Source organism: Juglans microcarpa x Juglans regia, chromosome 4D (assembly GCF_004785595.1).
Source record: "Juglans microcarpa x Juglans regia isolate MS1-56 chromosome 4D, Jm3101_v1.0, whole genome shotgun sequence".
In the NCBI taxonomy this organism is placed as follows: Eukaryota; Viridiplantae; Streptophyta; class Magnoliopsida; order Fagales; family Juglandaceae; genus Juglans; species Juglans microcarpa x Juglans regia.
This window is the reverse complement of record NC_054600.1, coordinates 32,055,128-32,067,971: the sequence shown is the minus strand read 5'-3', so window position 1 is coordinate 32,067,971 and position 12,844 is coordinate 32,055,128. Positions and strand designations below refer to the sequence as shown.

The window sequence follows — 12,844 nt, the reverse complement described above, 5'->3', positions numbered from 1 at the left end:
ATTATTTATTACTTTTCACCTACTTTTCACTACTATTCACAGAATACCTCAAAATACTGAATACCTCACTACCCAAACGCAACTTTACTCTTTTACTTGACTATTAAATTATTATTATTATTTATTATTTTTCATCTACTTTTCACAACTATTCACAGAATACCTCAAAATACTGAATACCTCACTACCCAAACGCAATTTTACTCTTTCACTTGACTATCAAATTATTATTATTATTTATTATTAGGAAGTACCATTGAAAAGTATATGGTGGAATGATCATCCGATGGATGATTCCACTTATCATGTTGGAGGGCATGCTAGAGTTATAGATTCAATTGAGAGTATTGAACAGGAAAAAAAAAAAAAACAAATAACTATTTTCTTTTCCGTAAATAAGAAATTTCAGGATTTGACTCAAGTTGGATTATCTAGAATTCAAGATTATGATTTTATAGAATTATTGTCCAAATTTTAAGCCTATAATTGGAGACATATAGACAAATAAAATGAGCCTCACACTATTTATTGAGTATTAAATGACGTTTGAGAGATTCATACAAAGAGTAATAAATATTGGATGATTTACTTTATATGATTACTCTCTCATTCTAGGAATCTAAATTCCAAGATTCTAAAGAGAGTTAAACACGCTAAATGCCACCAATAAGAAAGTATTGCAAGTACATAAATTTTAAAGAATAACTATAAGTTGTTTGTGTATATATACCGACTATATATAAATATTATTAGATGCCTTAAAAAGTGATTGGAACCAAAAACACCTTATTATTAGATAATCATAATGGAATGGATCGCTAGGACCTTTCTTGATTGATGACACGATACTAAATATGAAAGTCGACGTGTTATGATTATTGTTTAGGCATGTCATCATCATAGATTTGTTACAAGTCATCTTACCAATTTGATATATATGTTAGCAATAATCAGAGAAATTATGCTTAGGTTCTTATTATCATGTTCTTGACCTAAGTTGTTAGTTTCTTACGACTTTAAATTTGTAATATATATATATAGAAAAAAATCTATTCATCATCATTTCATTATCTATGATGTAGTATTAGATAATAGATTCACGAGTGAATTATAATAAATAGTCTCTAACTATCTAATGTCAGATGATGAGAGGATGATAAAAATTAAGATGATGAGTAGCATTACTCATATATATTATAATTTCTGGACTTAAGTTACTATGTTTTTGGGCATTTTATGTAGGAGGAGAGAAGAGAGAATATTAATTAATCTAAATGAGAGATCGAGAAATGGAAAATAAAGAGGAAAAAAAAAAACACATCCTATTACGAAAATGAGCAGTTACATGATAAGGATACTCTTGCCATGCATTTTCCATTTGTGAAAGATTTTACAGAGGGAAAAATAAAAAGAAACCCACCCACTTAATTAATTAGTCCATATAATTAGAAACTTGGATTTTCTTAGGCAGACAAGAGCCCAAGAAGCCATCCACCAAAATCCCCCTCCTTTGCCAATATCCAAACACAGCCTAACAGAAATGCCCTCTTCCCGCCAAATTTGACCGTTTGCAAGCTCGTTTGAAAAATGTCTTTCAGCCATTTCTCAAACAAGCTGTTGGGGAAAGAAGCAGACCCAACTAACACCTCCTCTAACACCCTCTCTTCTACGCTAAAACTTCCCATGTTTTGCTTCCCACAAACCTCCTCGAATGACCCTCTGATCTTCGACATGAAAAGCTCTATCATCTCTCTATCCCGAGCGGGGCTTCGGTCGAAAACATAGCGGTTCTCGATCAACTCAAGGAACCCATGTGGGCTTCGGGGATCGGTTGTGGTTTCACGAGTCAAATCGCTCGAGATGGGGCTATGCTCCCCTGGTTTGTCCTCGCTTTCATCGTTCTCATCGGCAATAAGGTTCAGATCAAGGGTATTGAAGCTTGATTGCCTAGAGAAGTCTTTGTTGCCGTTGCCTGTCTCTCCCGCCGCCGAAGTTGCATCTTCCTTTTCTTCTATTCTTGGACTCTTTGTGCTGCTTGAAAAATCCCACTTAGGTTTTCGCTTGAGATCGAACTTAGGTGTCCCCAAAACAGGTTTTGTTTCATCGATTTCCAAGTTCAGCTTGATGACAAAATCTTGGACGTTCTTCTTATCTTCATAGCTCGTTGAACCACCTTTAGTCAATATGAATATTGCTCGGCCTAAACTTCTCTCACTTTTGCTTGATTCTCCGAATTTTCCTGCCTCGTATCTATCAGCTAGGAATTTCATGAATTGGGTATCGGCCAGATCAATGTCTTCCACCAAGACGACGAGCTGTCCGTGGTTCTTCAAGGCTTTCGTAAGGATGTCAGAACATGGGATCAATTCATTATCTCTTTTCCTCATGTCCATATGGAGTAGAAAATCAGCAGACCCGAAAATGGATTCTGCAATTGCTCGTGCCAACCTTCTTTTTCCTATCGAATCCTCCCCCTGAATCAGTAACCACGTCTCCTGCTTTGCCAGCTTGGAGTCGATCATGGCCTCTGCTATTGAAGGAATGGTTTCAGATTGCCATGGCACATTCTCTTGTAGTAGCTTGCATGTATCAGCTCGTTGCATTGTTCTTTCACTTTTCTGCTCCACCAATTTTGCTGAATCAGAGAAAAGAGAATTTCCCAGAGCAAGGGTGATCTTTACTTCCTTCCCATCAGTGTCTTTTAGAGAATGCAAGCTCGGTTCCGCCGATTGGTGTTTCTGGGTACCACCATTGAAATTGAATTCAATGGTACTGCAGGACTGTTGTCTTCTGAATCTAGGCACGAGATTGGAGCTGTTGGTGGATTTCAAAGCTGAATTGGCAAAGGAAATCGAATTCGAGTGAGGGAAGACGCTGTTCTGACTCGGCCACCAAGGGTAGGGTGAAGTATAGCTCTTTCCAATTACACTTTGATTGTTGTACAAAGCAGAAGTCATGTTGTTCCGAGAATGCCTGCCCTGGTGTTGGCTCAGGCATAGCCTGTTCCACTTTCTCCTCAACTCAACCATTTCATCCTGGCAAGGCATAAAAACGCACAGATTATAAGTTCAAATTTTACGAATATAAGAGACACCCAAATGTCATTTCCGTTGAAACAAAGAAAGTTTCAAGAAAGATCTCATGCATGAAATTAAAGAACCCAAGCTAATGAGACCAGTGGTTGGAAGTTAAACCCGAACATGATTTGTTACCTTTTGACGGGCTTCAGTTCCCTGAGGTTGCAGCCAAGGAGGTAAGAGCTTTTGCTGGCTAGTTTTGAACAAATCAGCTTCTTTTTCATAACTGGAGGCACATTCTGCACAGCAAGTGAGCTTATCTTCTTGTTCCTCCTTGCAACTAAATGGCTTTGTTTCCAGCACTTGATATTTGTTCTTGGAGAATGTTATATTTGAATCAAGCACACTGCAAACCAGAAGTGCGAGCAATAAATTAAACAATATTCCGACAGACAGTTTACAAGCCCATGATTTTGTGTTAAATTAAATCCTCTTATATAGTGAGCCTCATTAATTTACAGGATTAATTGAAAGACAGATTCAACTATTCAAGTAGACTATAAAGGAGTGTGACACGTGAATATGAATTTGTGTGGGGCCAGGCCCCCACCCCCATCTCAAAAGTTGTTCTCGACCCATCTAAAATATAACACGTATAGGTCGGTACCTTCATTTCAAAGGGCATTTGGTCACAATCTAAATCCTCCTGGTAGCTTAAATAATTTCAATATATTGTTATTATGGTACTGTACTGGTGGAATTAGTTCAAATCTATCGCTTTCATAAATCCAGACACTGTTGGAACGTATGGATCATTACCAATTAAACCATGTTTAATTAGTTCTAAAACTAGATTAATCAAAGTTGATCTATCAGTTTTGCTCCTCAAAAAAAAAAAAAAAAAAAAAAAAACCAGCTTTGAGCTTTCAATTCAATACCTTAGTTTTTTTTCTTTTCTTTTTCACTGTTAATATCTACTGATTCAATTCTGTTAACATCCGTGGCTACATGCTGACAAGACAAATAAAAACAGAGCAGTACTGTTTCATGCCTGTCTCACCAACCATACTTTTTTCTCAGTGCCTAATACTGACTAAAACCAGCAAAAAGGTTCAAAACACAAAGCTTCAAGAAAGACTATCACTGGCGGATTTATGTCTGTAAATGAACAATGATCTTAACATTCAATATTATAGAGCAAGATAATACCTGGAACTGTGGAGGCTTAAACCAAGTCCTCCCGAAGGAACGGAAACGGCTTGAAGAGTCCATTGAACCTCAAGTGGGGGTTGCCTTATTTGGCACCTCATGTATGTCTGGTAACTTGCAGTCGCCATTAACCATACCTTTGTGTTCGAGCTGCCATATCCAGAGACTAACCTTCCTATTTCCGCCACAAGATGATCAACTGGGTTATAACCTGACATTTGATCTCCTTCTCTCTCGTTAAAAGTTGTCTCGACCGTCCATTTCAGGTCGCCAGTGTAAACAATGGCTCCACTCCCTCCTGATGTAAGAGAATCCACATTCCTTTTCAGTTCTGAAAGGCTCATCTCCACATCTTCCTTCTTCATGAATCTTAAAGAAACTGGTGCAAACTGAAATTTGATTAAATGGGTCGATTTCAGCTCTTCAGGGACCTCTCCTCTCTCGAGCCTTGACATGAACTCTGCTACCAGGCCCTCAGTGATCGGCACCGAGTCACCAACGATCACGGTGTTCTTTCTCTTATCCTTCCTCAGAAGGACCTCAAAGACCAGCTTGATATCTTCCTTCACGGAGGCTGAACCTGTATTGGGATTGGTTGGAACTTTCTTTTGAGGGGAGAAGAGAACTGGGTTTTGTTCAGAAGAGTAAGTTAAGAAATGCGTCTGCCAGAAAGTGCTAGGGTTGATGATATCTCTCTGATTTTCAGTAGGAGAAGGTGAACAAGGTGAGGAAAAAACCCCACCGGAACTATTGTAACACTGAAACACAGAAGTGGCTGAAGAGTCCTCTATGTTGTTCTTGACAGCAGTGCTAGAGAATCCAGCCTCTCTCATAACCCTGCTGACACTAGGGTCATCTAAGATGGATATGATAAGCTGTTCTAACTCGACCTTTATGGTTAAAAGTGGCTGCTGTTGCTGTTGTTCTATGCAACCTCTTCTTTGATGTGCCTGTGCTCTTTTGAGTGCCGCGATCAGAGCATTGGAGAGAGAAGGCTGGCCATGTAGCAGAGGACCAGGCGTGGTTGGCAGCCTATTCAGAGCCACGTTGAAGCAGAGCTCAAGAGCTCTGCATTGGAGAGGATGTGATGTCTGGTGAGGCTGAGATTTGAGGCAAGCCCTTCTCAATAGACTGGCCCTTGAACTCAGCAAAGTGGCAGCCACATGGAGAGGAGTGACCTGAGCATGGCCCCTCCTCCTTGCCAAGCTGAGAGAGTGCTTCAAGACTGAAGCAGCCTCTGCTGTGAGGGTCTGCGGCGCCGCACAAGCTCCTGAGCGCATCACTTGACCAAAACCCACCCCCCACCACCCCCTGTTTTAGACCTCTTTCTTTTAAGGACTAAACTTCTTGTTCTTCTTTCTTTTCTTATGTTTTTTCCTCTTCCTCAACACCACCCCCTTCCCCCGTTCACTCTAAACCTGAGAAGCTTTAGGAAAAACTGGTTTCCTTCCTCTCTTGTGCTTAGAGGAAACAGAAACTACCCACCTGAGTTTGAAGGCTTGAATGATATCACACTACCTCAAGAGGAAATAGATGGTCAGGTTTTTGAAGGAAGAGCCTTGAGAGCTTTGGGAGCTTAGCTCAGCTTTAGAAATACCAGACTGGAACGAACTACCTTCTTTATACATCTCATTGTCGTTTTTTTTTTAAAAAAATTTTTGTTTAAAGAAATCCTGTATAACTTCTTTTTTTTTTTCAACTTTTGTTACGATAAACTAAAAATTTAGATGGCTAATAAGACCATAAAAAACTTAATGTGATATTAATAATTAATAAATAATAAAACGTGATAAATAAAATTTAATTATTTAATTTCACGTTATAAAATAAAATGATGATTAATTGCCTGTTATCTATATATTATATATTTTATTACATGCATTAATTATCGCCACACCATTAATTGTTCGAATCGTTTTATTTTATTGAAGGGTATATACTAATCTAATGTTTCACTTGATTAATTTTGTCGTGATCACAATTAAAATCTAAAAAGGTTGCTTTTAATAATTATATTATTTTTGTTGGGACTTGCAAAAAATAATATAAATAGAAGAACTTTGATGGCATGGTGCACCTATCAGATAAATTTTTCTTACTATGCTGAAAAGCTAAAAAGAAGATTTTGATGATCTATTGCCACACTTTTTTTAATTAATCTGCAGCAAAGTACTGTTAAATCATAAAATATTCCAAAACCAAAACGATATGATTCTTATATATACAGTAAGGGTCTCCAGTCCTTTTCAATGTGTTATTTTAATGTTAATGGATTTTTATAAAAAAATAATAATAATAATAAGGGTCCACAAATGTGCCATAATTCAAAGGGCAAAGCGCTACGGCCACCGAGGATTTACTACCGAAGAGTTCTACCGAATGATGTGGTCTTGCCACTTGGCATTTAATTTAGGGACAATGCTAAAGCTACTACTTGGAGCTCGCTTAGAGCTCCCATTAACTTTAGCATGTGTTTTTTTTTTAACTTATTTTTTACATAGAGTTTTTTTAATATATTTTAGTATTTTAAAAAATAAAATAAATTTAAAACATTATTAAAAATACTTCTTTAATTAGAAAGTTAAAAAAATCATTAAAAAATATTTTTTTAATCACAAAGTAAAATAAAAAATATTTTTTTATAATTTTTTATTTTATTTAGTGATTAAGAAAATATTTTTTAATAATTTTATGAATTGTTTTTATTTTTAAAAAATATTAAAAATGATTAAAAAAATCTATATAAAAAAAAAAACTAAAAAAAACCTGGAACCCATGACTCTAGCATTATTCTAATTCAAAATATTTTCATTCAGAATCACAGCGCGTCTTTCCTTTTCCACGTCACCCTTTGAATGGACAGACAAGAGCAGCAGAATTTCAAAAAAATAAAGGGAAAAGGTGCAAGCCAGAGTGTGTGAGTGAGAAAAGAAAAAAAAAAAAAAGTGCTACTATCATTTGTTTTTTACCATTTTTTATCGTTACGATGTAATACTAGAGGATTAAATATTAATATTAAATGATTAAAAATTATTTATTATATTTTATTTATAAACTTATTTAATATCATATCATAAAATATGAGAGGATAAAATTTCCTTTCCCATGTTTATCATTTGTAATTTTTTTTTAAAAAAAAAAATGTATATATGTACAAAATTGGCTTGTAGTCAAGGGATAAAGGAGTCTCTCTCATCACGCCATTCCTCGTAGAGAGACAGAATTTTATTCGCGAAGTACCCAAAAAGCAACCCTCTGTCTGCTATCCTACATAGCATTATTGGCACTTTTTCAGCTTCTCTCTCTCTATCTGCAAACTGCAAAAACCTTTTGTCTTATAATCCCATCTCATTTCCAACAACCCACTTAATAACCTCTTTTTGTTACCAATAAAGGAAGTAAAACAGACATGATCTACAGATTGAATGGACCAGGATTGCGTTCAAACATATGGTGGTTCCTGTAGGGCTTGTGTATCACGGTTTGTCATTTTTTGAAGACCAGAAAACATTGTTCTGCATGAGTTTAATAATGGACTTTCAGCAACTTACTTTTTTTTTTTTTTTGTTTTTACACTTTCATCTGAACTTTAACCACCAATTGTCCAAATTCCAGACTCCAGTTTCCTTTGTTTTCTGTTTTTTTCTCGCCATTTAATCACCTTTGTAAACATGATGTGAGTAAAAGCTCTTACAGGCTTGCATCTGAAAATATGTGAGAATATATATGTAGATATGCTAAGCTTCTTTCTGATATAGAAACGAAAGTTTAGCTATAGAAGCCTTTAAGATTAACCTTTTTCTTTCAGAATATTTGATCAGAAGACCAATTCAGAAGACTGTTTACGTTCTTTTGACTGTTTTATGTTCTATGGATGATCACTTTTTACCATGCATGCATGCAGTAGACTCATGATAAACGTCTAACATATATGTGATGTCCAGATCCTCCCAAGCTAAGTATATGTATGATCATATATATATATATATATATATATGTACATTACTAGGCATGCACGACCAAGTAGCATTGTCCTTTTAAGATTGCACCATAATTTTGACCTTCTGTAAACAGAAGTGGGACCTGATGTAGTAACACAAATTTGACCGCTGACTGTACACAGTGCATTAATCATGGGGCTTCAATTTGTAATGCGAATATCAATCACTTAAGCTAGCTTGACCTTTGAACTTGAATTCAATTTCGGAATGGGATCAAACACGAGCGGAGGCTTTATTTTGCTGAAGCTAGCCAGTACTGCTAATTAAAAGGAGTAATTTCAAATTTTAAAACTTCAGAAGCATGCACCAGAAGCATTAATCAGGATCGAACAAAGTTGTGCCCATTATATATTTCGCATTCAAACAAGGTCTAATTAGAAGTTTATTATCTGCATTTATATATAATATATCCCCAAACAGTAATGCATGGGTGCTGATTATTGTCATGGATTTCTTCATTAATTAATTATGAGAAATTATATTTACAGTCATAGAGTGTTCAATCTCTACACTCTCTTTAAAAAAAGTGATAAATCCAAGACTCACATAAAAAAGTTATTTTTTTAATAGTGACCTCTACTTTTTTCTAAGGGAGTATGCGGGGATGAACTACATATTTAAGGACTGTACATAACATTGCCTATTAATTACAAGAGCCATACTACACAAAAGCCTTACATTCCTGCATACCAATTAAATATGTGATTTTACTTTGTTATCTTTATATTTCATAAAATATAAGGGTAAAAGAGTAAAATCATATATTTTTAAGTGGTGTACAGGAATGTAGAGTTTATGTCTAGAATTTTTCTAATTATAAATGTTTTAGGGCTTCGCTAAACATTAAATGGATCGAGCAATTTTGCATGAGTCATAGTCAGAGATATCGTCCAAGTTAATAACAGTACTGCAAAGTAGATTAGTATCAAATTAATCAATTGAGCAATGCTACATACAGTCCCCAAATGTGGATTGCAATACAAGCCTAGGCAATTTTATCTTTAAAATTTTTTAAAATTACAAAAATATCTCTCATAAAATGATACTTTTTTTCATTTAATAAAAGGCCTGCACATACAATCCCCAAGTGGGGATTGCAAATATAATTTCTCTAATCAATTATGTGATCATGCTTTTAAGTAGTGACTCTTTTTCATTTACATATATATATATTCTCATGATTGAAAGCTTCATAGTCTATTGTTTACTGTGAAAAGGATAAAAAGCAAAAACAGTACGTAACATCATCATAATGTGATGAGTCGAGGGCATTTTTGTTTGTTCTCTGAGAGCACCCTTGCTAGCTAGCTAGCTTATTTATTTTATATATACGAGTGGATCGAGCACTTCTTCTTCTTAATGCTTAGACAATAATGAGCTGGTTCATTGTGCATGCACTGATCTAATTAAAGAGATGATCATGATCATCGTGTTGGGTTTTTTTTCTTTTCCTTTCAAAGGAGGTGCCCAAATCATTGGAACATTATATTCCAAAGTTAAAAAGTGATCATGGCCGGATCATCGAGCAAATTAAAGAGAGAATAGCTAGGGTTTCTCTACTTAGAAGAAAAGTATCCCTTTATGAACTAATTCATGAGATTGTACGCAGATTCTTTTGTGAAAATGAATGAATGTGTCGTGATCTTTCGGAGTGAATGATTGAGTTTACATTTTGCCTAACAAATTTTCAACAAAGTGGAAAAAATAAAAATCACAAACTACATTATACGGAACAAGCTGGAGGCCCACAAAGAAAAAGCCAATTACTAGCTAGCTTAGGCCAGGAACGTCATGGTCTTACCTTGATAGTAACCTCGTTTACCATGTTTTGCTTTGAAATTATACAAATTCATCTAAATTAAATTAAATAGATCAAAGTTATTTTGTCCTTTATTAGTATTATTGGTCTTCGATCGTGAGCGTGTATATATATATATATATATATATATATATATATATATATATATATATATGTTTTCTAGCTTTTCACTATACAAATTAAAGACTAATTATCATCGATCACCTAGCTATATATATATATATATATGGCGCCTCTCGGTTGATCTCGGCCATCGATCCGCCTTTGAAAAGAAAATCATAACCGGCCTGTTATACGTACGTTGCTAGTTATAATTAAGAACCAACAATAATGAAACTGTCTCTGCGCGAGTGCATCAGACCATGGATCCGATAAAGGCGCTCTTTCTGGAGCCAAAGCATAGATATTCATGATCAAACGGTGAAAACCGTACGATCGAACTTTGCAGGAAATATAAGCGATATTGACGATATTATTCATGATGTTGTTATGCTCATGAGTATGTGGATCGAATAAATTCATAAGTACTGTGCAAGCATTAATAAAGTTTAAATTAACCCTCGAAGCAATAATTAATATAATTAATTGCATGCATATAGATCTATATATATATATTATATATATATACAGATCATGTCATGTAATATTGGTGGACATAACATGCACATGATCAGTATAATAAAGTAGTACTGTTAGAACATAGATATATAGATACGATCGATATATGGAGTGTACAGTATATATAATATATATATATATATATATTATATGTAGATGTGAAGAGTAATGATTATGTCGGCCCCTATGGTATCAAATTAAGGATAAAGGCGTACCAAAAGATACAGATCTATCAGATGGAGCATGTGTCAAAGATAAATACATTTGACCGTGAGATGTTGAATAAGGGAAATTAATCATGTTGGTTAAGCTCTCTTAATTTGTATGCACAGAGCTGACAAAGATGAGCTGAGATCATAGCTAGCTTGCTTGCAGGATTTATATACTATACTCCCAAGACAAAATATTTTCCTTCCAATAAAGCCCTCATATCTATCTATTAATGTTTAATTACGATCTTTCTAATTAATATTTAATATATATTTATGAATTACCAATGTTTATTTTAGACTTCTCTTAAGATGATCTGATATAGCTGACGTGTGAAGAAATAAATATTTTATAAGTTTTTTTTAAATATATTTAACATTTTTCTCTCATATATATATATAATTATTAATTGTGGTTCGGTTAATAATAATTATATATTTTGTAGTCAAATTAATGACCTCTCATGATTTCCGACCATTAATAGTACTTGGCCTGGGGGCTAGCTCCGAATTAATCATGCTCATGCATTGATAAATTATTAACAGATAAATTCTAGAATCTATTGAATAAATATTATAGACGGAATAAATGATCGATCTTTCCATGACACATTAATTTGGTAAGAGAGTTTCCATTAATTTTCAAGTTTAATAACTTGATTAATTAACAACGAACCATAATGATCTTCATGAGAATACCCCCACCGTACTAGTACTAGTCAAGAATCGCTTTTTTGGATACACCGGTTCAACGTGTCAGGTTATTTATTTATTTAAAAAAAAAAAAAATACTAGTACTCAAACTGAAGCTTAATAGTGAAATTATACGTAAATATTATGTGAATGGGATTTCATTTCTTTATTACTATTATTATTATTATTATTATTATTATTATTATTATTATTTTTATTTTTATTTTGCATGGCATTATCGATCGACGTACTAATTATTGTACGTTTGAACAAGCGTACGTATGCGTTGGTATATATGTTTTTTCTCATTCATAAGGGAGAAAAAGGCATAAACATAAATTAGAAGACATGATCCATATATATATATACACACATGGTGTATAAAACCTATATATATATATTCCATGTAGAGATCAAGACGTCGATTCATAAGAATGCAGAAAAATAGGTGCATGGATGATATATATAGATAATAGATTAATTTTTCATACTGATCAAGTAAGTATATTATACGTATAATTAATAAACTACCATCATCATATTGTGTTGCTACGACTCCCTCCTTACCCAATTTCCCTTTTACATATATATTGGGAAAGAAAAACGAAATGGGAGAAAAGTGAGGAGATTTGGAGAGTTATAGTATTATATATATATATATATATATATATACCCAATTAGAATCTGAACTCTGATCAGTACGTAAACTAATTAATCTAATTTATTTTTCAATAATTATCACCATACACGTACGTACGATGCTAACCTTTTATATATATATATATATATATATATATATAAAGAGAAATGTTACATGCAGTCGTGAATATGTAAACGCCGTGTAATCGTTTTGAAAAAGAGTGGAGTCTACTATTAAAAAAAATTTTTTTTTATATGAATCTCATATTTCTTTATTTTTTTAAAATAATTACATAATATTTATATACTCACAATTGTAATTATTATTTTTTATATATGCATGAAATATTAATCCTGTCAACTGAAAATCAAAACGGATTTCACACGTACATCTTTCTCATAGAGTGGATAATGATCTCAAGATACTTGATGTAAGCAATATGAAATGTTTGAACGAGATGGATGGATGATGATGATCAAAAGGTAAACTCTTACCTTTTTTAGGGAAAGGGGGGGAATGTGAGGAAAAGAAAGCAAAGGGACGTCGTTGCATGGGTCCTACAATGACGAGGACTGGCTCAGCGGGTCCCCCAACAAGCTGCAAAATTCGGTCTAAAAATATCCCCTTCATTCACACTC

General features: G+C 34.1%; 1 protein-coding gene across 1 annotated transcript; it reads right to left on the bottom strand.

Moving 5' to 3' along the window:
- Positions 1-1,341: 1,341 nt before the first annotated feature.
- On the bottom strand, positions 1,342-5,809 carry LOC121261092 (protein SMAX1-LIKE 4-like). Its single transcript, XM_041163266.1, is given in 5 exon segments — positions 1,342-1,516; positions 1,519-1,547; positions 1,550-3,035; positions 3,213-3,423; positions 4,227-5,809. Coding segments are annotated over 5 exon segments (3,090 nt in total). The 5' UTR covers positions 5,507-5,809; the 3' UTR covers positions 1,342-1,432.
- Between the last annotated feature and the right edge of the window lie 7,035 nt (positions 5,810-12,844).